The sequence below is a fragment of the Oncorhynchus masou genome, chromosome 30 (assembly GCF_036934945.1).
Source record: "Oncorhynchus masou masou isolate Uvic2021 chromosome 30, UVic_Omas_1.1, whole genome shotgun sequence".
Taxonomy (NCBI): Eukaryota; Metazoa; Chordata; class Actinopteri; order Salmoniformes; family Salmonidae; genus Oncorhynchus; species Oncorhynchus masou.
This window is the reverse complement of record NC_088241.1, coordinates 3,170,224-3,194,776: the sequence shown is the minus strand read 5'-3', so window position 1 is coordinate 3,194,776 and position 24,553 is coordinate 3,170,224. Positions and strand designations below refer to the sequence as shown.

General features: G+C 44.1%; 2 protein-coding genes across 3 annotated transcripts in view; one reads left to right on the top strand and one right to left on the bottom strand.

Moving 5' to 3' along the window:
• Window positions 1-488: 488 nt before the first annotated feature.
• LOC135521809 (small ribosomal subunit protein mS29-like) lies at window positions 489-13,424 on the bottom strand. Of its 2 annotated transcripts, none has more exons than XM_064947548.1 (13): window positions 13,398-13,424; window positions 12,420-12,461; window positions 7,456-7,569; window positions 7,266-7,367; window positions 7,078-7,186; window positions 5,286-5,378; window positions 5,059-5,189; window positions 3,829-3,909; window positions 3,071-3,235; window positions 2,793-2,852; window positions 2,609-2,698; window positions 2,256-2,373; window positions 489-959 (listed from the first exon to the last, which is right to left on the bottom strand). In XM_064947548.1, the coding sequence occupies exons 1-13, from the start codon at window positions 13,407-13,409 to the stop codon at window positions 874-876; spliced, it is 1,203 nt and encodes a 400-aa protein (XP_064803620.1). In that variant the 5' UTR covers window positions 13,410-13,424; the 3' UTR covers window positions 489-873. The 2 variants fall into 2 exon arrangements, with proteins under 2 accessions (XP_064803620.1, XP_064803619.1); XM_064947547.1 differs by lacking the exon at window positions 13,398-13,424 and adding an exon at window positions 12,730-12,901.
• LOC135522999 (histone-lysine N-methyltransferase ASH1L-like) overlaps window positions 12,427-24,553 on the top strand; it is a 32,965-nt gene continuing 20,838 nt past the window's right edge. Inside the window, exons 1-2 of the mRNA XM_064949732.1 lie at window positions 12,427-12,490; window positions 19,483-20,201. The gene's annotated coding sequence lies outside the window, so the exon portion shown is untranslated. The remainder of the gene's footprint in view (window positions 12,491-19,482; window positions 20,202-24,553) is intronic.

Here is a 24,553-nt window from a genome sequence, read left to right as displayed (position 1 = left end):
CATCCCATTTGGGCAATTAACACCGCCAGTTGCAACAATACACTAAAAGGTCACCTCACCATCACTGACAAAGGTGCCCTGGAGCTCTACAGAGACCGAGAGGTGATCTGGACATCGTAACATCGACCGGCCCAACAATGCACAAAGAGGTCACCTCACCCTCCCTGACGAAGGTGCCCTGATGCTCTACAGTCCCAGAAATATGGGCTGGTGCTCTCGTGAGGACACTAGTAATGAGGCAGAGTATCATCTTCACTTGACCATACCTGTCTACATCTACCACAAAACTGTATTCAAAAGCCTTGAGGCTTTTTAACCCTTTGATTTGGTCAAATAAAAATGTATTGTGACTTTAAAAGAAGTAGTTTGTTGTAATTAAGTGCATTGTGTCAGATACTCTCTATATTCAAAAGACAAACATCACTACTAACTTTTCACCATGAAGAGAATAGCTTTATTGGCTCATAAAAGAGAACATGAGATCCGACTGTTTTTCATGTACATTTTTATTATGAAAAAGACACACTATCATGCATCACAACAGAATAATTTATGGAGGGACACACACATATACATGGATTATAACATTGCAGTTATGTATGAGTCTGTATTGGCGGTTGTCCCATAGAGAATGATAGAGGCCGCTAGTGGCCTTGATGTCGCGTGGGCAGCACCATCGAAGGCTTCCACCATCTTATAGTAGTCAAAGTAGTCAACTGAGTGGGGATTCCTATGGGTTGTAGCCTCAATGGCGCTGCCCATGCTGTCACAGATGCTGATCTGATATAAAGATGAGTCCTCTATCTATCTATCTCTATGGTTTGTCCATGATTATGGGTGTGTGAGTGGGAGGGTGTGGGCCCACGTGTGATGTTACAGGAAGGCACACAGTCTCTCCAGTACAGAAGGGTTTCTGTTGCTGAGGAAGATCAGTTCTTTCTTCCCTTCCTCTGTCTGACCTTATGGAGAGAAATCTCTCAATCAGTTCAACATGTTATAATCTAAACCATCACAAACAGTGGTGAAAGTGAATCTCTCTTACTGTGTGTGTGTGTTGTAGCCAGTGGTGAAAGTGAATCTCTCTTACTGTGTGTGTGTGTTGTAGCCAGTGGTGAAAGTGAATCTCTCTTACTGTGTGTGTGTGTTGTAGCCAGTGGTGAAAGTGAATCTCTCTTACTGTGTGTGTGTGTTGTAGCCAGTGGTGAAAGTGAATCTCTCTTACTGTGTGTGTGTGTTGTAGCCAGTGGTGAAAGTGAATCTCTTACTGTGTGTGTGTGTGTTGTAGCCAGTGGTGAAAGTGAATCTCTCTTACTGTGTGTGTGTGTTGTAGCCAGTGGTGAAAGTGAATCTCTCTTACTGTGTGTGTGTGTGTTGTAGCCAGTGGTGAAAGTGAATATCTCTTACTGTGTGTGTGTGTGTTGTAGCCAGTGGTGAAAGTGAATATCTCTTACTGTGTGTGTGTGTGTTGTAGCCAGTGGTGAAAGTGAATATCTCTTACTGTGTGTGTGTGTGTTGTAGCCAGTGGTGAAAGTGAATATCTCTTACTGTGTGTGTGTGTGTTGTAGCCAGTGGTGAAAGTGAATATCTCTTACTGTGTGTGTGTGTGTTGTAGCCAGTGGTGAAAGTGAATATCTCTTACTGTGTGTGTGTGTGTTGTAGCCAGTGGTGAAAGTGAATATCTCTTACTGTGTGGGTGTTGTAGCCAGTGGTGAAAGTGAATATCTCTTACTGTGTGTGTGTGTTGTAGCCAGTGGTGAAAGTGAATATCTCTTACTGTGTGTGTGTGTTGTAGCCAGTGGTGAAAGTGAATATCTCTTACTGTGTGTGTGTGTTGTAGCCAGTGGTGAAAGTGAATATCTCTTACTGTGTGGGTGTTGTAGCCAGTGGTGAAAGTGAATATCTCTTACTGTGTGGGTGTTGTAGCCAGTGGTGAAAGTGAATATCTCTTACTGTGTGTGTGTGTTGTAGCCAGTGGTGAAAGTGAATATCTCTTACTGTGTGGGTGTTGTAGCCAGTGGTGAAAGTGAATATCTCTTACTGTGTGGGTGTTGTAGCCAGTGGTGAAAGTGAATATCTCTTACTGTGTGGGTGTTGTAGCCAGTGGTGAAAGTGAATATCTCTTACTGTGTGTGTGTGTTGTAGCCAGTGGTGAAAGTGAATATCTCTTACTGTGTGGGTGTTGTAGCCAGTGGTGAAAGTGAATATCTCTTACTGTGTGGGTGTTGTAGCCAGTGGTGAAAGTGAATATCTCTTACTGTGCGGGTGTTGTAGCCAGTGGCGGTCCAGGTAGTAGAGGTAACAGCTCTCAAACTCCTTCTCACTGTAGAGGGAGACTGGTACTGGGACAAACGGGTCCATGCTGTCAAAGCCCTCCTGTAGGAACAACACAGAGGATGAGGATGTTTTTAATAGGTGAACTTCTGTTTCTATTTGACTGATCATACAATAACATGAAACATGATGCATGTAAACACGTCAGAAGGGTCTTGTCCAAAAACATCTAGATCATTCCCTCCCTTGTTAGCCCAGATCAATAGACACCAAGAGTTAGAGGTAGTTTTTGGACTGGACATACAACATTAACCAGGATGTAATCATGACCACTGACCTCTCCCAGCAGCTCCTGGGGCAGGTAGGCAGAGCTTGGAGCGTAGAGAGACCCTGTCTGAGACAGCGTGGCGATGACCGCCCCTCCACACTGAGGAGAGAGAGATAGGGGTGGTGGTGTAAATCACAATCATGTCATTTTCTAATGTCTTTTAGACACAGAATAACCACCATGCAGTTCTCACCCAGTCATTGTTGATCATCTTCCTCAAGTTATGAACCAACGTCAACTCCTCTGGAGCCACCTGACAAGACAGGGGAGAGGAGAGAGAGACAGAGAAAAAGTAGAGAGAAGGGAAAAGTGACAGGAAAAGAGGATGAAATGGAGGGGAGAGAAAGAGACAGGTCAGTTAAGTAAGCAATCTTTACACAGAAATTACAAAGACTAAAATGGAAGCAACAGAATTCAACATATTTGTATAGATCCATAGTGAGGTGAATGAATATATAGGTGTATAAGTACAGGGCTCTTGTCCTCCTTCTTGAGCGTGGTCCTTCCCCAGAGACCGTTGACTCCATCAACAGCCACAGCCAGCCTGAAGCCCCCCTCTGTCCCCCCAGCCTGCAGCCTCAGCTCCTTTAGAACTGCCCCCACCACATCACTGCTGCTCTTCACACGAGACACTCCCTGGGGTGAAGAAAACACAGCTTAACAATGATACGTGGTATGAGATTCTTAAGAGAAGTGCACTGAACCAATTATGTTTCAGAACTGGAGCCCAGACGCAAGGCGTCCACATGATTCCCAGCTAAAACAGGTCGGAACAATTTGAGCATATATTATGACAACATTGTGATGTTTGTGTTCATTTTTTCTGGAGGCAAGCCGAAGTCGGTAGCTGAAGTCTACGCCCCTTCGTTGGTGATTGGTAAACAGTAGGGATTCTGCAATAAAGTCTTTGTTGTCATTCAACAAGAGATTACTTGTTTTCATTCATATTTTTTCATAGAAAAATACTGCACAAAACATCTTAGTTAGATATACAATTGCATGACTAAGATCTCCTTGGCAAAAACGTCATAACAGAGTAAGTTATTTTAGATTAATTCTGACTACGGCATCTTAAACATGGACAAACAGCACTATTAACACTTTCTCATTTTTCAAGTGAGGTCTTTTAAGGGAGCATGCGAGCACACTCGTTCGGTTCGCCGAGCCAAGTTCGGCCAAACTGAAGGATGCTGACGCCTTAATAAAGGGCACGTTGACACTGGACTCACCATGTCCACCAGCTCCCCTAGTGGCCGTCCCTCCTCAGTGCTCTCTCTCTTAGTCCACACGTACCGCTGCCTCAACTTGATCTAAAACAACAAGGGGAGACACAGTCACAAATACAGGATGCCTCAAGGAGTAAAAATATGCTTAATAACTGTGTGCAATAGTATTTCAAATGACATCTCTGTACCCCACACACACAATTATCAGTCAGGTTCCTAAGTCAAACAAAGAATTTCAAGCACAGATTCAACCAAAGGCCAGGGAGCTTTTCCTATGGTTCACAAAGGGCACCTATTGGTAGTTGGGTAAATATACAAATAAAACAGATATTGAATATCCCTTTGAGTATGGTGGAGCTATTATTGATGCACCATCCAAAGTGTAAAATTAAACCCACTTTGCCACAACGATACAGGCGGCAATCCTAACGTAGTTTCCGGAGAGGCAGGAACTGCTCAGGGATTTCACCATGAGGCGAATCGTGATTTAAAAAAAGTTTGAGTTTAAAGGCTGCGATAGGAGATAACGGAGGATGGATCAACATAGTAGTTATTTCACAATACTAACATAATTGATAGAGTGAAAAGAAGGAAGCCATCCTGTTTGCAATAAGGCACTAAAGTAATACTGAAAAGAATGTGGTATGAAATTAACTTTTTGTCCTGAATACAAAGTGTTATGTTTGGGGTAAATCCAACACAAACACATCACTGAGTATCATGTCATATTTTCAAGAATGGTGGGGGCTGCATCATGTTATGGGTATGCTTGTCATCGGCAAGGCCACTGGAGTTTTTAGGAAAAAATTAAACAGACACTGGGAAACAAACAAAGCCAAATATACACTGGAATTGCTTACCAAGATGACATCGAATGTTCCTGAGTGGCCGAGTTATAGTGTTGACTTACAATCAGCTTGAAAATCTATGGCAATACTTGAAAATGGCTGTCTAGCAATTATCAACAACCAACTTCACAGAGCTTGACAATGTTTTTTAAAAGAATAATAGGCAAATATTGTACAATCCAGGTGTGCAAAGCTCTGAGACTTACCCAGAAAGACTCACAGCTGTAATTACTGCCAAAGGTGATTGACATGTATTAACTCAAATCATAATATTACGATTTTATTTTCCATTAATTAAAAAAATAAAATGTTTCTTCCACTTTGAGAACTTGTTTGACTGGCACTGTACCTGGAGCTCACTATCTATCTGAGGAGGAGGAGCTACCTTGGAGAGGAAGTGTTCATTGGTGGTTCTGAAGTTGCGTAGCCAGTTGGAGGCCTGTATTGGCTGGTCGAAGCGGGAAGCGTGGTAGGAGGAGGGCAACAGCTCCTTACAATTCTTCACCCACAGGTGGGCTATAGAGAGAGGAGATTATTATCACAATCATTATTATCATCATCATCATTATTTTGTGTGTGTGTGTATGCCATGTCGGGGTGTGTGTGTGTTACCATCTGGTATGTGTAGTACTAGCCATCCCTGTGTGGAGCAGTAGTGGACAGTATGACAGAGAGACATGGTCTTCCCACTGCCCTTCACACCATCTACACAACCAGTCAAGGTCAATACCAACATAATTCAACACAATACAGGTAGACAACACTGGTCAGAGAGGTACGGGGATGAGTGTGTGTACAGTTGTGGCCAAAGGTTTTGAGAATGACACAAATATTAATTTCCACAAAGTTTTCTGCCTCAGTTTGTATGATGGCAATTTGCATATACTCCAGAATGTTATGAAGAGTGATCAGATGAATTGAAATTAATTGCAAAGTCCCTCTTTGCCATGCAAATTAACTGAATCACACAAAAAAAACATTTCCACTGCATTTCAGCCCTGCTACAAAAGGACCAGCTGAAATCATGTTATTGATTCTCTCGTTAACCCAGGTGTGAGTGTTGACGAGGACAAGGCTGGAGTTCACTCCGTCATGCTGATTGAGTTCGAATAACAGACTGGAAGCTTCAAAATGAGGGTGGTGCTTGGAATCATTGTTCTTCTTCTGTCAACCATGCTTACCTGCAAGAAACCACGTGCAGTCATCATTACTTTGCACAAAATGGGCTTCACAGGCAAGGATATTGCTGCCAGTAAGAGTGCACCTAAATCAACCATTTATCGGATGATCAAGAACTTCAAGGAGAGCGGTTCAATTGTTATGAAGAAGGCTTCTGGGCACCCGAGACAGTCCAGCAAGCACCAGGACCGTCTCCTAAAGTTGATTCAGCTGCGGGATCGGGGCACCACCAGTACAGAGCTTGCTCAGGAATGGCAGCAGGCAGGTGTGTGTGTATCTGCATGTACAGTGAGGCAAAGACTTTTAGAGGATGGCCTGGTGTCAAGAAGGGCAGCAAAGAAGCCACTTCTCTTCAGGAAAAACATAATGGACAGACTGATATTCTGCAAAAGGTACAGGGATTGGACTGCTGAGGACTGGGGTAAAATCATTTTCTCTGATCTATCCCCTTTGAGTGTTTGGGACATCTGGAAAAAAAGCTTGTCCAGAGAAGACAATGTGAGCACTACCATCAGTCCTGTGTCATGCCAACAGTAAAGCATCCTGAGACCATTCATGTGTGGGGTTGCTTCTCAGCCAAGGGAGTGGGCTCACTCACAATTTTGCCTAAGAGCACAGCCATGAATAAAGAATGGTAGCAACACATCCTCCGAGAGCAACTTCTCCCAACCATCCAGGAACAGTTTGGTGATGAACAATGCCTTTTCCAGCATTATGGAGCACCTTGCCACAAGGCAAAAGTGATAACTAAGTGGCTCGGGGAACAAAACATTGATATTTTGGGTCCATGGCCAGGAAACACCCAGACCTTAATCCCATTGAGAACTTGTGGTCAATCTTCAAGAGGCAGGTGGATAAACAAAACCCCACAAATTCTGACAAACTCCAAGCATTGATTATGCAATGCTTATGATTATGCAAGAAGTTATAAATTGACAGCATGCCAGGGCGAATTGCAGAGGTCTTGAAAAAGAAGGGCCAACATTGCAAATATTGACTATTTGCATCAACTTCTGGTAATTGTCAATAAAACCCTTTGACACTTATGAAATGCTTGTAATTATACTTCAGTATTCCATAGTAACATCTGACAAAAATATCTAAAGACACTGAAGCAGCAAACTTAGTGGAAATTAATATCTGTGCCTTTCTCAACATTTTTTGCCACGACTGTATATTAAATGTGTAAAGGTACACTGAGGTGTGATCAGGTATATTAGGATACAGAGTAGGTAGCGCAGGGTGGGCTTGCTGTAGTCAGCTCTCTTCAGGTGAGATATCAGCTCCAGAGCAGGCTGCCTCACCATCACACAGCCCTCGTTAAATGTCTTCACCTGGACACGGGTACAGACAGTCAGTCATACTGTAATACACACACACACACACACACACACACACACACACACACACAACCTGTTGTTGGTATCGTGGAGGCAGGCCATGGGGGAAGACAGTGTGGAAGTGGGAGGGGGGCACAGTGTAATACTGCCCTAGGTGCTGTTCTGACTGACAAGCCTGGGGACAGAGGGAGATGAAACATCAGTACCCTCCACACTTATTACCACATGCTACAGAATAAAGTGTGGTTGATTCTTCCACCTACCGGGTCGTTCTCCTGTGTTCTGAAGAAGGATAATGTCTCCGGTCTCGTCTCCATGCCAACCGCCTCCTGCTGCTGGCCACACCCACTGCCATGGAGCGGCCGCACCTGCGCTACCTGTCATCATCACATTCCACAGGTAAGAGGCAGGTGTAGAGCGTCTATCATAGTCCAAAACATGTACGCCTAAGCACAGCAGTGTTCTAGAATTTAGGACTGTTAGAATGAACTACAGTACAGTGGTGAAGCACAAAACACATTTTTACTAGTACCAGAAAGACATCTCCAGAAAGACATGTACTGTATATGTAGTGCTGACTTTTCAAAATGCATTGATCACATGGAAACTGACAAACCCAATGCAGCCAAAACCTCCATCTAAACGCCAATCTATTCTCAAATGCGATACTAGAAAAATAAAGCGCTTTACTTTTATATCACATCAAAATAATTTAACAAATGCAAAATATACACACTGTACATCACAGGAGGATGGTGGCACCTTAATTGGGGAGGACAGGCTCGTGGTAATGGCTGGAATGGAATAAGTGGAATGGTATCAAATAAATAAAACATGGTTTCCATGTGTTTAATGCCATTCCATTAGCTCCTTTCCAGTCATTATTATGAACCGTCCTCCCCTCAGCGGCCTCCACTGCTGTATATTGTTTTTAACAGGTAGGCTAGCTGAGAAGAAGTTCTCATTTTTAACTGCGACCTGGCCAAGATAAAGCCAAGCAGTGCGACACAAACAACAGAGTTACATATGGAATAAACAAACATGTAGTCAATAATACAATAGAAAAAGTCTATATACAGTGTGTGCAAATGAGGTAGGATAAGGGAGGTAAGGCAATAAATAGGCCATAGTGGATAAATAATTACAATATAGCAATTAAACACTGGAGTGATAGATGTGCAGAAAATGGGTGTGCAAGTAGAGATACTGGGGTGCAAAGGAGCAAAATAAAAAACAAAACAGTACGGGTGATGAGGTAATTGGATGAGCTATTTACAGATGGGCTATGTACAGGTGCCGTGATCTGCTCTGATAGCTGGTGCTTAAAGTTAGTGAGGGAGATATGAGTCTCCAGCTTCAGTGATTTTTGCAGTTCGTTCCAGTCATTGGCAGCAGAGAACTGGAAGGAAAGGCGGCCAAATGAGGAATTAGCTTTCGGGATGACCAGTGAGATATACCTGCTGGAGCACGTGCTACGGGTGGGTGCTGCTATGGTGACCAGTGAGCTGAAATAAGGCAGTGCTTTACCTAGCAAAGTCTTATACATGACCTGGAGCCAGTGGGTTTGGCGACGAATGTGAAGCGAGGGCCAGCCAACAAGATAATACAGGTCACAGTGGTGGGTAGTATATGGGGCTTTGGTGACAAAACGGATGGCACTGTGATAGCCTCCAACTCTACTCAGCAAATTGGATGCAGTCTAATTTGTAAATGACATCGCCTAAGTCAAGGATCGGCAGGAGTCAGTTTTACGAGGGTATGTTTGGCAGCGTGAGTGAAGGATGCTTTGCTGCGAAATAGGAAGCTGATTCTAGATTTAATCTTGGATTGGAGATGCTTAATGTGAGTCTGGAAGGAGAGTTTACAGTCTAACCAGACACCTAGGTATTTGTAGTTGTCCACATATTCTAAGTCAGAACCATCCAGAGTAGTGATGCTGGACGGGCGGGCATGTGCACGCAGCGATCGGTTGAAGAGCATGCATTTATAGTTTTACTTGCATTTAAAAGCAGTTGGAAGCCACGGAAGGAGTTGTATGGCATTGAAGCTCGTCTGGAGGTTAGTTAACACAGTGTCCAAAGAAGGGCCAGAAGTATACCAAATGGTGTCATCTGCGTAGAGGTAGATCAGAGAATCACCAGCAGCAAGAGAGACATCATTGATGTATACAGAGAAAAGAGTCGGCCCGAGAATTGAACCCTGTGCACCCCTATAGACTGCCAGATGTCCGGACAACAGGCCCTCCGATTTGACACAATGAACTCTGAGAAGTAGGTGAAACAGGCGAGGCAGTCATTTGAGAAACCAAGGCTGTTGAGTCTGCCGATAAGAATGTGGTGATTGACAGAGTTGGAAGCCTTGGCCAGGTCGATGAATACAGCTGCACAGTAGTCTCTTATGGATGGCGGTTATGATGTTGTTTAGGTCCTTGAGCGTAGCTGAGGTGCACCCATGACCAGCATGGAAACCAGATTGCATAGCGGAGAAGGTACAGTGGGATTCGAAATGGTCGGTGATCTGTTTCACTTGGCTTTCGAAGGGCAGCGTAGGATAGATATAGGTCTGTAGCAGTTTGGGTCTAAAGTGTCTCCCCCTTTGAAGAGGGGGATGACCGCGGCAGCCTTTCAATCTTTGGAGATCTCAGACGATACAAAAGAGAGGGTGAACAGGCCAGTAATAGGGGTTGCAACAATTTCAACATAATTTTAGAGAGGGTCCAGACGGTCTAGCCCGGCTGATTTGTAGGGGTCCAGATTTTGCAGCTCTTTCAGAACATCAGCTATCTGGATTTGGGTGAATGAGAAATGGGGAAGCTTGGGCAAGTTGCTGTTGGGGTGCAGGGCTGTTGACCCGGGTAGGGGTAGCCAGGTGGAAAGCACAGCCAACTCTAGAACAATGCTCATTGAAATTCTCAATTATCATGGATTTATCGGTGGTGACAGTGTTTCCTAGCCTCAGTGCAGTGGGCAGCTGCACCGGCTTTATCACAGATGCAGAATTTTTCAGTGACAACACGTTTCTGGCAGCCTTCTTCCATTACACACAGGGGATTAGAGCATGCTAAACAGCACAGGTGGTCCGGTCCGGGTCTTCTGTAAACACGCTATAATGTGGGAATACTAACCCTATAAAAAGGTGCTTAACAATATACAGTGGCGGGAAAAAAGTATTTAGTCAGCCACCAATTGTGCAAGTTCTCCCACTTAAAAAGATGAGGCCTGTAATTTTCATCATAGGTACACTTCAACTATGACAGACAAAATTAGAAAAATAAATCCAGAAAATCACATTGTAGGATTTTTAATTAATTGATTTGCAAATTATGGTGGAAAATAAGTATTGTACCTATGAAGTGTACCTATGATGAAAATTACAGGCCTCATATTTTTAAGTGGGAGAACTTGCACAATTGGTGGCTGACTAAATACTTTTTGCCCCACTGTATGCATGTATGTATACACACACACACACACACACAGTACAAGTGTATATGTATATAGTACAAGTCAAATGTTTAGACACGATTACTCATTCAAGGCTCTTTATTTTCACTATTTTCTACATTGTAGAATGATAGTGAAGACATCAAAACTATGAAATAACACATGGAATCATGTAGTTACCAAAAAAGGTGTTAAATTATATTTTATATTTGAGATTCTTCAAAGTAGCCACCCTTTGCCTTGATGACAGCTTTGCACTCTCTAGGCACTCTCAAACAGCTTCACCTGGAATACTTTTCCAACAGTCTTGAAAGAGTTCCCACATATGCTGAGCACTTGTTGGCTGATTTTCCTTCACTCTATGGTCCAACTCATCCCAAAACATCTTAATTGGGTTGAGGCCAGGCGATTGTGTTTTGGCCAGGTCATCTGATGCAGCACTCTATCACTCTCCCTCTTGTTCAAATTGCCCTTACACAACCTGAAGGTGTGTTGGGTCATTGTCCTGTTAAAAAACAAATGATAGTCCCACTAAGCTCAAACCAGATGGGATGGCGTATCGCTGCAGAATGCTGTGGTAGCCATGCTGGTTAAGTGTGCCCTGAATTTTAAATAAATCCCCGACAGTGTCACCAGCAAAGCACCCCCACACCATCACACCTCCATGCTTCACGGTGGGAACCACACATGCGGAGATCATCCATTCACCTACTCTGCATCTCACAAAGACATGGCGGATGCAACCAAACATCTCAAATTTGGACTCATCAGACCAAAAGGACAGAGTTCTACAAGTCTAATGTCCATTGCTCATGTTTCTTGGCCAAAGCAAGTCTCTTCTTCTTATTGGTGTCCTTTAGTAGTGGTTTCTTTGCAGCAATTCGACTTGGTCTTTTACCAAATAGGGTTACCTTCAGTATACCACCCCTGCCTTGTCACAACACAACTGATTGGCTTAAACGCATTAAGGAAAGAAATTCCACAAATAAACTTTTACCAAGGTACACATCTCGATTGAAATGCATTCCAGGTGACTATGTCATGAAGCTGGTTGAGAGAATGGCTAGTGTGCAGAGCTTTGAGCTTTTCATTGTTTTGATGTCATCACTATTATTCTACAATGTAGAAAATAGTAAAAATAAAGAAAAACCCTGGAATGAGTAGGTGTGTCCAAACTTTTGACTGGTACTGTATTTATTTTTTATGGTTTCTCGCTGATATAAAATATAAGGAAGCGATGCATGTTAATGTTCAGACTTAGCGTTGGGGCTCTTAACTAAACATCCCCATACAGAAGATGCCGTCGCCCAATGACTTATGTGTAATGGAAATGAGAGTTGAGAGTCAGCACATAACAAATAGGTATAAGGGACTATAGTATTAGTGCAAGCCTCAAGCTCTCTTCATTCTATTAATCAATCATAGACACTTACCGACAGTTGTAGCTGCTTTGTTGTCTCTACCTTCTTGCCAATTTGTGCTGTTGTCTGTGCCCAAAAATGTTTGTACCATGTTTTGTGCTGCTACCATGTTGATGTGTCATGTGTTGCTGCCTTGCTATGTTGTTTTCTTAGGTCTCTCTTTGTGTAGTGTTGTCTCTCGTCGTGATGTGTTTTGTCTAATATATATATATATATTTAATTCCAGCCTCCGTCCCCGCAGGAGGCCTTTTTGCCTTTTGGTAAGCCATCATTTTAAATAAGAATTCGTTCTTAACTGACTTGCCTAGTTAAATATAATAAATAAAGCTATTAACGTCATGGAATCTTGCACCATGGACTCACCGTTTGTCGTAATCTCAAGGATAGTCTCTGAAGGGCCATGGTCTGGAACATGAATAAGTACATAAACCCAGGTCAGTTTACACAGTTACACTGGTGCCATCTGTACTATTGCAGGGGCGACCTTCACTGTAAAATAATTACTATGTTATTAGGACTAGCAATGTAATCTAAACTCAATAGCTAGCTAACCTTGCATTAGCTAGCTATATATCTGCTAGCAAGACACTGCACCATGCATCCTTGTTTTACAGTAACGTTACACTGCAGCAAGACTACAACAACTGTAGGTACACAACAATAATTTACCAACCAATTAATTCATTAAATTCAAAATTAAGATCCAAACAGGCAAGGTCATGTAGTTTTAGACGGTTCAGGTCTATTTTGAGAACACTGAAGAGTTGCACAATTTTGGTCGAACTGTCACCGTGCTAAATCCGTGGCAGTCGCCATATTGGTTTGTAGACGAAGGATGTTACGTAGAGAGCTCAAATATGCGCATCGTTTGCGCAAATCCAGATGTCATCCACATTTGTTTTAGAGCTAGGTGGTCTTATTTAGAACCAGTCTGATTTAAAAAAAAAAATCTATATATACAAAATAAATAGAGTCTACAGTTGGATAACCGAATGGTGGGTGATGAGAATAGTTGGCCTAAAATAGATTTAAGACAATGGACCTTGGATTTAGGCCTATAGGTTTGCAATCGTTATGACAGGAGGGGGGGGACCTCTATAAACATTCTCAGGATGATTCTATGCAAGATGGTCCCATAAATGTCAAAGTGGAGTATGCGGGAATGAAACCAAAAAATATATTGTTTTCGTTTGTAAACATAATAATAGCCTTATGCCTAATATTTGATATTCAACCACAATAATGCTCGATAGAGATCATTTTTCAGATGAAATACAATTTCTAAACAATAAAAAAAACAGTAGGCTTTGGCTGTATAGGCTTACAGTCTACTGGATCTACCATAGCGCACATCAATCACCCTTCTCTCCCTCCCTTCTCTCCCGCCTCTTGGAGCTCCTGAAAGAGTGTGCCGTGTGTTGCTTTCAGCTTGTTTGAGACTGCTGTAACCTTCTACTCAGTGCTTCTACTACGGGCGCTTTCCGCTCAGAAGCCCCCGTTTTGTGAATGGGCTTCAGTCCGCTCTGACTTCAACCGTTCCCGGGTAGCGCAAGGAACGAATTCAGATATGCAAACAGGTAACTGCTTGGGAAAGAAGGGCCAAGAGAAAGCCAGGCTTGATATGTCGTCGCCATTTTGTTAGTTTTTTTATATCATTATCTATTTCTAAATAATTTAGGCTATTTTGTGAACATAAGTTTTTGGCTACTTTTTAAAATCATTTAGATGCACATTGAACTGTTGAGGTATTTTATTATTTCGGCCAATTGCACATATAGCTTCTGAATACATTTTCTCATGAAAGTTGCCTTTGCTAAGAGATTGCTGGCGTATGTGCTCATCATTTATTACGAGTGAAGCTCGCAACGATGCAATCTAATAGAAAGCTGTCAACAATGTTTTGGCACAGAATGACGCAGCCTCGCGGGGGGCGTTCACCGTTCCCGAGCACAGTGCACGATCTGATCAGTCTGAAGGAAACAATGTAGCCTAACTTTCCCTTTTCCTGGCTGGCTGAGAAACAGTTACAAAATAAACTAAACAAAACTGGCCCGCGAGTGATAACCCACCTCCCCCATTTTTTATTACAAAATAAAACATAGGATTTTGTTTATGTAAAAAAAAAAAAAAAAAAAAAAAATGACAAGGAATTCAGCTGCACATTTGTTTAATTTAGGAAATATGTTCCCAAGTATACCGCAAATTAAAAAAGGGACATGTCTTTTGTATGTGATCATGTCTCAATGTAAGCAAGGTATGAAATTATTGTTATTTTCAAAATACAATCAATTATTGGTATTAGTTGTGGTGAATTTGCAGAATTATTATAATTATGTCCCGGCCCATAACCATCGACCCCGCGGCTGAATCTAGTTGCCTTCGCCTGCTGTACTGTAACTAGCTCTCCACCTAGCTGTCGAGACAAGTTACTACGGAGAATGCTGCTGTAGTGTCTTCAACCGAGCGCTATGAAAACCGCCGCGCAAATGTTGTTCTCTTCTGTATCCAGCCAGCCTATGCGTAGGGTTTCCTAGGAGGAGTAGGCCGAGCGACTTTAGTTATGTAACCACACCAATATCTGAATACAGCGCATGATTGTTGACGGTTGTCGAGAGGATAGGACAGTATCACCAATCTCTCTTATCTTGTCTAATATTGGCTAAACGCAGTTCTGGGACGCCACGCTGGGTAAGTAGCACGAATATGTCTAATTTTGTAACATATCAAACCATCATGTTATGTTAGTTAGTAAGTATATGCTAGCGTGCTGTATCACAGCGTTGCAACAATATGGCATCTACCATATCATTTATTATGGGGGTGTGGGACCAGTGTTGCATTTTCCCAGCACAGACTTGTTAATATTTATTAAGCCAATGTTGCTGACACTAGTATTATACGGCAGACAGGACAGATGAGGGCGAGGAAAGGGGTATGGACTCATCACACAAAAAAAGACTCTATCACCATAGAGAATTGTGATAACTGACAGACATGTAATAGTTTAATGTTTCAAGCCGTTGTGCAATTATATGTTTTATTGGCAGATGTTCTATGAAATATGCTATATGAATGACAACAACAACAATGGCACGTGTCATGTCATCGCCTACGTTATGTGTGCACTGTGCGTAATGCCTACAAGCTACCATAGTTCACACGATGCATCGCCATTCGCAAAATAAACTAGTGCGTAATGTTGACATGACAGTGACACCGTGAACGCGGGTAGAGCACACAAGTGTGTCCGGTACTGGACATCCCTCCGCTCTAGATCAGCCAGCCAGTGTAGCGACCAGGGTACACAATGTACGACCCACCCAACAAGAGCCTGATGCAGCCAGTAATAACTGTGAAGAGGACAGAGAGTGTGCGTGTGTCACAACAGTAGCTCTCTGAGATACATTGGTAACGAACATGTTAAGACTCCTGGGGGGAACTGATCATCTATTATTGAGAATGTCATTGTATTGGATTCATCGTTTGTGTGTGTCTCCAAAAGGTTTGATCCAATAGTTTGATATCAGACCATTTCTTACATGAATATATCACTTTGATTTATCTTGCCTTCCAGGTCTCCTACTTGGTCATTTTGTAAATATATATTATTTTCTGTAACTACTACATGTTCCCATCTCATTGATATCAAATTATTAGAGATGCACAAATTGTTTTTGCACCCACCATGTGTCATGTGTGTAATGGTCATGTGAGGTGAAATGTGCATATTTTGGGATGTGAACACTGTTTGTTTGTTTGACCTGACGAAGATCCGTGATTTGGGAGCTTTAACAGTGTGAGGGCCTTCTTGTTCTTTACTACTGTTCTTTATTAGCCCAGCACCTATGTTTTTAAGGATGTGTGTATGACCACAAACTTTTCTCTGTGTGTGTCTCATCAGCTTGTATGGAGTAGCGGTACCACTTAGTAAACTGCAATACTATCTCAACCAATCACTATCATGTACACTACATGATTGGAACTCGGTAGTGAGCGTTGCAGCTGAGGACAGACAATTTTTATGTGATACACACTTCAGCACTCGGGGTCCCATTCTGTCAGCTTGTGTGGCCTTGAAAATAAAAGAGCTCTAGGAGCTCAGATGCAAAATTTTAATTACCAACGTCGAAATGTAGGTAACCCTGATGAAGACAGCTTGGCTGTCGAAACGTTGGTAATTACATTTTTGCATCTGAGCTCCTAGAGTGTGCGGCTTTCTTTTATTTTCAAGTTTTCTTCTCCGCTAGCCAGCACCTCGCCTAAATAGGTGTGCGTTTCTTTTTCTTCTAGATCAGCTTGTGTGACCTACCACTTTGTGGCTGAGCCGTTGTTGCCCCTAGATGTTTCCATTTTACAATAACAGCACTTACAGTTGACCAGGGCAGCTCTAGCAGGGCAGAAATTTGATGAACTGACTTGATGGAAAAGTGGCATCCTATGACGGTGCCACGTTGAAAGTCACTGAGCTCTTCAGTAAGGCCATTCTACTGACAATGTTTGTCTGTGGAGATTGCATGGCTGTGTGCGCAATTGTATACACCTGTCAGCAACGGATGTGGCTGAAATAGCCGAATCCCTACATTTGAAGGGGTGTCCACATACCTTTGTATATATATATATAGAGTATTATGGGATGCTCTGTCAGTAGTGTGTTGTCATAGAGATGCTAATGTACTAGTAGTTATGGCTGATAACAGTGACAGTCTGATGGAGATAGTTGGATATGAGAGGGCCATTACAATGATTTAACCCACTGCTTGATGAGTGCTGAGGATCACAATGATAGTAGTGTCAAGTCTATCCATCACTCTGACATCTGCAATAGCTGTAGACCCGCTGCTTAAAGGCAGACTGAGCGAAATTACTTTTCCACAAGCAACACCGGAGATATTGAGATGAGCAAGATGCAAGACTTCACTTTCACTCAGTCACACACAGTATCTGCGCATGTGCAGGGGTTCGCTTCACGCTGTTCACAGAGTGGTAGCCAGGGCATCGAAACAGAGAAGTTGAGCCAATGCTCAATTACAGTAGTTGTTGCGAAAATTGACTCACTATGCTGTTTACTTTCTGCATCTACGTCGTATCGCTGAGTCTACTTTTAATGTTGAGATATCGTTGACTGCTGGTTAGTTATCACGACAGACACTTCCTTGGAACAGACAGACGGGTTGTTTATAGGACTGAGGGTCAAAACATTCATATTTAGTCATAGTGAATAGTACGATGAGCTTTTTTTCTGTCCAGTATGCATTGGCCACACCTTTTTTTTTACCTTTATTTTACTAGGCAAGTCAGTTAAGAACAAATTCTTATTTTCAATGACGGCCTAGGAACAGTGGGTTAACTGCCTGTTCAGGGGCAGAACGACAGATTTTGTACTTTGTCAGCTCGGGGATTTGAACTTGCAACCACTTGGCTACACTGCCGCTACCTCTTTCCTCAGTCTATCTACATGTCGGCTACGTGTGGGCCTGCTTGTTGACTCATGGCACTTGTACTTGTGTTATCTAATCACATAATGTTGCCTATTCTATAATGCCATATTCTGAAAATTAAAGGTATTTCAACCTGTCACTCAATCTAGCCAACTTGACATTGTATTGACAAACAGGGCTAAACTATATTGTACTGTAGTATACTGTCCTCTGTCTCACCATGTCACTGTGACTTCCACAATATGTATTCTCTCTCTCTCTCTCTCTCTCTCTCTCTGTCTCTCTGTCTCTCTGTCTCTCTCTCTCTGCGTCTGTCTGTCTATCTGGGTCAGACCACAGTAGTGGTCACTGTAGAGGTGACCAGTAGTCAGAGATACTGAGCTCTGTATGATATCATGGTCTGACTGGAAGCCTCTTCAGAGGAGAAGGACAAGGCACTGTTGAGAGACAGATGAGTTGTTTCATAAGAGGCTCTCCATAGAGAGTAAAGAATGTACAACAGGGTGTGTTTTTATTAGGAAATGAAGAGTATCTCAATGAGAGAGAGAGAGGGAGGAATGAGACATAGGGGAGTGAGACAGAGGGGATGAAAGGGAAAGAGTTATAGGAGATGGTGTTTGTTTTGCCGTGTATTGGTCAGCACAGACTACAGAGCAAGTGTGTATGTGTGAGACACAGAGAGACACAGAGACAGAGACGGAGACAGAGAGTAAACTATGGCTGTTCAGGGGAATGTTATTGTTGGGTGTGTTACTTGCCATAGCATCACATTAAAAGTCCATTTACAATGGGGTCAATGAAAAGCTTACTTGACTTAGAGGAAACCAGGGGAGGGGGAGGAATTCACACTCGTTTCCAAAAATAAGTTTTGCCCGTTCCTTCGGATTTGTGTTACACCACTACTGAGAGGGGAGGAGGGGAAAGTTCTGGAGGATGTGAATGGAAGGCTTGAGGTTGAAGAGGAGAAAAAGACTGAAGAGAAGAGGGGGAGGAAATATGGTTTTCATTAACAGGGATACGGTGCCTGGTGCTGGGTTGACCGTTTTACTGTGTGGTCTGATCAGAAAGAGAGAGAGAGTTGCTGACAGACATGAAACAGAAGGTTGGAGAGAAAAGAGAGAAAGGTGGAGTACAGTAGAGGGGAGGGAGGGAGGGAGAGAGGGAGGGAGGGAGAGAGGGAGGGAGAGAGGGAGAGAGGGAGAGGGAGAGAGGGAGGGAGAGGGAGAGAGGGAGGGAAAGGTAGCAGGATTGTAGTGTGGAGGGAAGTAGAAGTTGGTATCGAGCATGAGCCCTTAGATCTGTGATTCCTTCACAAAAGAAAGAAAGAAAGACGAAGGAAGGAATGATACCTTTTTAAAGAATTTGAAAAGAGTTTTCCAGTAAGTGCAGGCTTCCTTGGAAAGGGCTGCTCTGCTGAGTATGATTGGTCCCCTGGGGTTCTGTTCAGTGAGGTCATCAGTGAGGTCATCATCTGAATCATCTCCTGAGTGACTTTACTGCCATCTGCTTCATACAAACACACACACACACACACACACACACACACACACACACAAACACACACCATACACACACACACCGTACACACACACACACATACACACACACACCATACACACACACACCGTACACATGCGGCTAGGGAAATTGTATTGCAGCATTTTCTTCCGGACTTTGGACGGAGAGAGCGGAGGAAAGAGAGGGAGCCAGGCTGGGTGATGCTGTGGTCAGCTGCAGTGGAGAACAGGACATTTAGCTGGTGTCTCTTGTGGTCTGTTATAAGTATTATAGTAAGTGCCATAGAGGCAGTATAGTTTCTGTGTTTTCACCTTCTTGTAAAGTACTTTACATTTGGATTGTCATTGGGTTGTTTTTCAGTAAAGCTGACAGAGACTCCTGTTGTTGTTGTATTGCTGCTACTAATGTCTGATGTCAGTGAAATGACCTCTTTCTCTGTCTGTTTCTCTCTTTCACTCCATCCTTCTCAGTTCAAGTCTGACTGACTGACAGACAGAGAGGGACAGAGTGCTGGACAGTTGGGTCAAGAAAGCCTTTTGATATTTAATCTCTGGACAATACCTGTTCCCTTCCACCCTGGGTGCTGCACCCCCCACCCCTCCCCCCTCACATCTCTGATGGACCAGAGAGCGAAGGGGGGCCCATCTCTACCTCCACCATCCTCACTGCCTCTCCTCCCCACAGCCCCACCACAGCAGTACCCAGAGAAAGAGGTAGGCGGTGGGACGAGGAAGAGGATAGAGAAGGAAGGAGGTGGTGCAGTACTGGAGGTGCTCATTGAGGGGTGCTGTGGTGCTGCAGGGCAGAGACAGCTTCCATTCCCAGGCAGAGAGAGGAGCTGCACTGAGGGCAATGTGAGGCTGAGGATCGGAGTCCAAACGGCCAAACGCACCAAGAAACCTCCCAGGACCCTGGAGGGCTACGAGTGTAAACCCACCATCAGGACGTACCAGAGGCCTGGGAGGGGGCAGCAGGGAGGGGGGGTCAGGAGGGAGGGCGGAGTGGGCAGGGGAACCGTCCTCAGGAGGAGGGGGACGGAGAGCAGAACCAGGGGTCAGACCCCAGCACCACCCAGACCAGGAAGATACACTCCTCCTCGCCTCCGTCTTCATCATCATCATCATCATCATCAGCCCCTACAACCACCCCTCCCAGCCCAGCCAACCCTCAGACTGCGCCAGCCAAACAGGTAGGAAGAGAACCACCTCCACCTCACGGAATACCTGACTTTTTAACCACTTACTACTCATTTATTACATTGACTAGTGCTTCAGTTCTGCTTTATATACCGGGTCCCCTACAAATCTCTCCAGTGGGAAGAACTATTCCCATTTGACACAATTCTATATTATTACACATTAATGTAGGCTTGTGCATGATATGCATTAGTGTTCAGTATGTGTGTTTCCTATTCATCCTGGCGTGTTCTCCAGTCCAGAACACGCAGCGGCTCCTAATGGTTTCTAATAATAATAAGGTCAAGTGAGTGATTGTCTGGATAGAGGAACTTAAACAGCAGCAGTAGTGGTGCATTAGAATATAGAGAACAGGACTATTAATAGTCACACAGCACAGCAACTATTAGCAGCTGATCCAGACATTGGTCCATCAGCTCTTATGACAATCACCCACCCCAGAGAGTAGATTATTGCTTTAGCTGCAAACACCAGTCAGGCTGCAACAACGCAGCTCCCAAATTACAGGACAAGCATGAAATCTCAAGCCTCCTCATCTCTATTCGTGGCCATTTATAGCTACCAATAGCACAGCTGCCTTTCTCTCTAGTTCTCTCTCTACCCTGTCTCTTTCTCTCTAGTTCTCACTCTACCCTGCCTCTTTCTCTCTAGTTCTCTCTCTACCCTGTCTCTTTCTCTCTAGTTCTCTCTCTACCCTGTCTCTTTCTCTCTAGTTCTCACTCTACCCTGCCTCTTTCTCTCTAGTTCTCTCTCTACCCTGTCTCTTTCTCTCTAGTTCTCTCTCTACCCTGCCTCTTTCTCTCTAGTTCTCTCTCTACCCTGTCTCTTTCTCTCTAGTTCTCACTCTACCCTGCCTCTTTCTCTCTAGTTCTCTCTCTACCCTGTCTCTTTCTCTCTAGTTCTCTCTCTACCCTGCCTCTTTCTCTCTAGTTCTCTCTCTACCCTGTCTCTTTCTCTCTAGTTCTCACTCTACCCTGCCTCTTTCTCTCTAGTTCTCTCTCTACCCTGTCTCTTTCTCTCTAGTTCTCTCTCTACCCTGTCTCTTTCTCTCTAGTTCTCACTCTACCCTGCCTCTTTCTCTCTAGTTCTCTCTCTACCCTGTCTCTTTCTCTCTAGTTCTCTCTCTACCCTGCCTCTTTCTCTCTAGTTCTCTCTCTACCCTGTCTCTTTCTCTCTAGCTCTCTCTACCCTGTCTTTTTCTCTCTAGTTCTCTCTCTACCCTGTCTCTTTCTCTCTAGTTCTCTCTCTACCCTGTCTCTTTCTCTCTAGTTCTCTCTCTACCCTGTCTCTTTCTCTCTAGTTCTCTCTCTACCCTGTCTCTTTCTCTCTAGTTCTCTCTCTACCCTGCCTCTTTCTCTCTAGTTCTCTCTCTACCCTGCCTCTTTCTCGCTAGTTCTCTCTCTACCCTGCCTCTTTCTCGCTAGTTCTCTCTCTACCCTGCCTCTTTCTCGCTAGTTCTCTCTCTACCCTGCCTCTTTCTCTCTAGTTCTCTCTCTACCCTGCCTCTTTCTCGCTAGTTCTCTCTCTACCCTGCCTCTTTCTCGCTAGTTCTCTCTCTACCCTGCCTCTTTCTCGCTAGTTCTCTCTCTACCCTGCCTCTTTCTCGCTAGTTCTCTCTCTACCCTGCCTCTTTCTCTCTAGTTCTCTCTCTACCCTGCCTCTTTCTCTCTAGTTCTCTCTCTACCCTGCCTCTTTCTCTCTAGTTCTCTCTCTACCCTGCCTCTTTCTCTCTAGTTCTCTCTCTACCCTGCCTCTTTCTCTCTAGTTCTCTCTCTACCCTGCCTCTTTCTCTCTAGTTCTCTCTCTACCATGTCTCTTTCTCTCTAGTTCTCTCTCTACCATGTCTCTTTCTCTCTAGTTCTCTCTCTACCCTGCCTCTTTCTCTCAAGTTCTCTCTCTACCCTGCCTCTTTCTCTCTAGTTCTCTCTCTACCCTGCCTCTTTCTCTCTAGTTCTTTCTCTACCCTCTCTTTCTCTCTAGTTCTCTCTCTACCCTGTCTCTTTCTCTCTAGTTCTTTCTCTATCCTGTCTCTTTCTCTCTAGTTCTCTCTCTACCCTGTCTCTTTCTCTCTAGTTCTCTCTCTACCCTGTCTCTTTCTCTCTAGTTCTCTCTACCCTGTCTCTTTCTCTCTGTCTATTTTTACCTCCCCTCTTTTCACTACCTGCTCTCATTTCTCTTTCTCTCCACCTCTCTCTCTCTTTCTCCATCGCTCAATTTCTCCCCTTACCGAGTCAACCTCATTTCAGTCTCCATCACCTCAGCTTCTCTCCTCATGTGTCCTAATTTCTCTATTTTTCTCTCGCTCGCTCTCTCTCTCTTTTCCTCTCTCGCACTCTCTCTTCCTCTCTTTCTGTATCTCTCTCTCTGTCATTGTGTCCTTTAGCTGTCTTCCAACAGGCTTGCACCAGCACCCCACCCTTACTGTTTCTCTCTCTCTGTCATTGTGTCATTTAGCTGTCTTCCAACAGACTTGCACCAGCACCCCACCCTTACTGTTTCTCTCTCTCTGTCATTGTGTCATTTAGCTGTCTTCCAACAGACTTGCACCAGCACCCCACCCTTACTGTTTCTCTCTCTCTGTCATTGTGTCCTTTATCTGTCTTCCAACAGACTTGCACCAGCACCGCACCCTTACTGTTTCTCTCTCTCTGTCATTGTGTCATTTAGCTGTCTTCCAACAGACTTGCACCAGCACCCCACCCTTACTGTTTCTCTCTCTCTGTCATTGTGTCCTTTAGCTGTCTTCCAACAGACTTGCACCAGCACCCCACCCTTACTGTTTCTCTCTCTCTGTCATTGTCCTTTATCTGTCTTCCAACAGACTTGCACCAGCACCCCACACTTACTGTTTCTCTCTCTCTGTCATTGTGTCCTTTAGCTGTCTTCCAACAGACTTGCACCAGCACCGCACCCTTACTGTTTCTCTCTCTCTGTCATTGTCCTTTATCTGTCTTCCAACAGACTTGCACCAGCACCGCACCCTTACTGTTTCTCTCTCTATGTCATTGTGTCCTTTAGCTGTCTTCCAACAGACTTGCACCAGCACCCCACCCTTACTGTTTCTCTCTCTCTGTCATTGTGTCATTTAGCTGTCTTCCAACAGACTTGCACCAGCACCCCACCCTTACTGTTTCTCTCTCTCTGTCATTGTGTCATTTAGCTGTCTTCCAACAGACTTGCACCAGCACCGCACCCTTACTGTTTCTCTCTCTCTGTCATTGTGTCCTTTAGCTGTCTTCCAACAGACTTGCACCAGCACCGCACCCTTACTGTTTCTCTCTCTCTGTCATTGTGTCCTTTATCTGTCTTCCAACAGACTTGCACCAGCACCCCACCCTTACTGTTTCTCTCTCTCTGTCATTGTGTCATTTAGCTGTCTTCCAACAGACTTGCACCAGCACCCCACCCTTACTGTTTCTCTCTCTCTGTCATTGTGTCATTTAGCTGTCTTCCAACAGACTTGCACCAGCACCCCACCCTTACTGTTTCTCTCTCTCTGTCATTGTGTCATTTAGCTGTCTTCCAACAGACTTGCACCAGCACCGCACCCTTACTGTTTCTCTCTCTCTGTCATTGTGTCCTTTAGCTGTCTTCCAACAGACTTGCACCAGCACCCCACCCTTACTGTTTCTCTCTCTCTGTCATTGTGTCATTTAGCTGTCTTCCAACAGACTTGCACCAGCACCGCACCCTTACTGTTTCTCTCTCTGTCATTGTGTCCTTTAGCTGTCTTCCAACAGACTTGCACCAGCACCCCACCCTTACTGTTTCTCTCTCTCTGTCATTGTGTCCTTTAGCTGTCTTCCAACAGACTTGCACCAGCACCCCACCCTTACTGTTTCTCTCTCTCTGTCATTGTGTCATTTAGCTGTCTTCCAACAGACTTGCACCAGCACCGCACCCTTACTGTTTCTCTCTCTCTGTCATTGTGTCCTTTAGCTGTCTTCCAACAGACTTGCACCAGCACCCCACCCTTACTGTTTCTCTCTCTCTGTCATTGTGTCCTTTAGCTGTCTTCCAACAGACTTGCACCAGCACCCCACCCTTACTGTTTCTCTCTCTCTGTCATTGTGTCATTTAGCTGTCTTCCAACAGACTTGCACCAGCACCCCACCCTTACTGTTTCTCTCTCTCTGTCATTGTGTCATTTAGCTGTCTTCCAACAGACTTGCACCAGCACCGCACCCTTACTGTTTCTCTCTCTCTGTCATTGTGTCATTTAGCTGTCTTCCAACAGACTTGCACCAGCACCCCACCCTTACTGTTTTCTCTCTCTGTCATTGTGTCATTTAGCTGTCTTCCAACAGACTTGCACCAGCACCGCACCCTTACTGTTTCTCTCTCT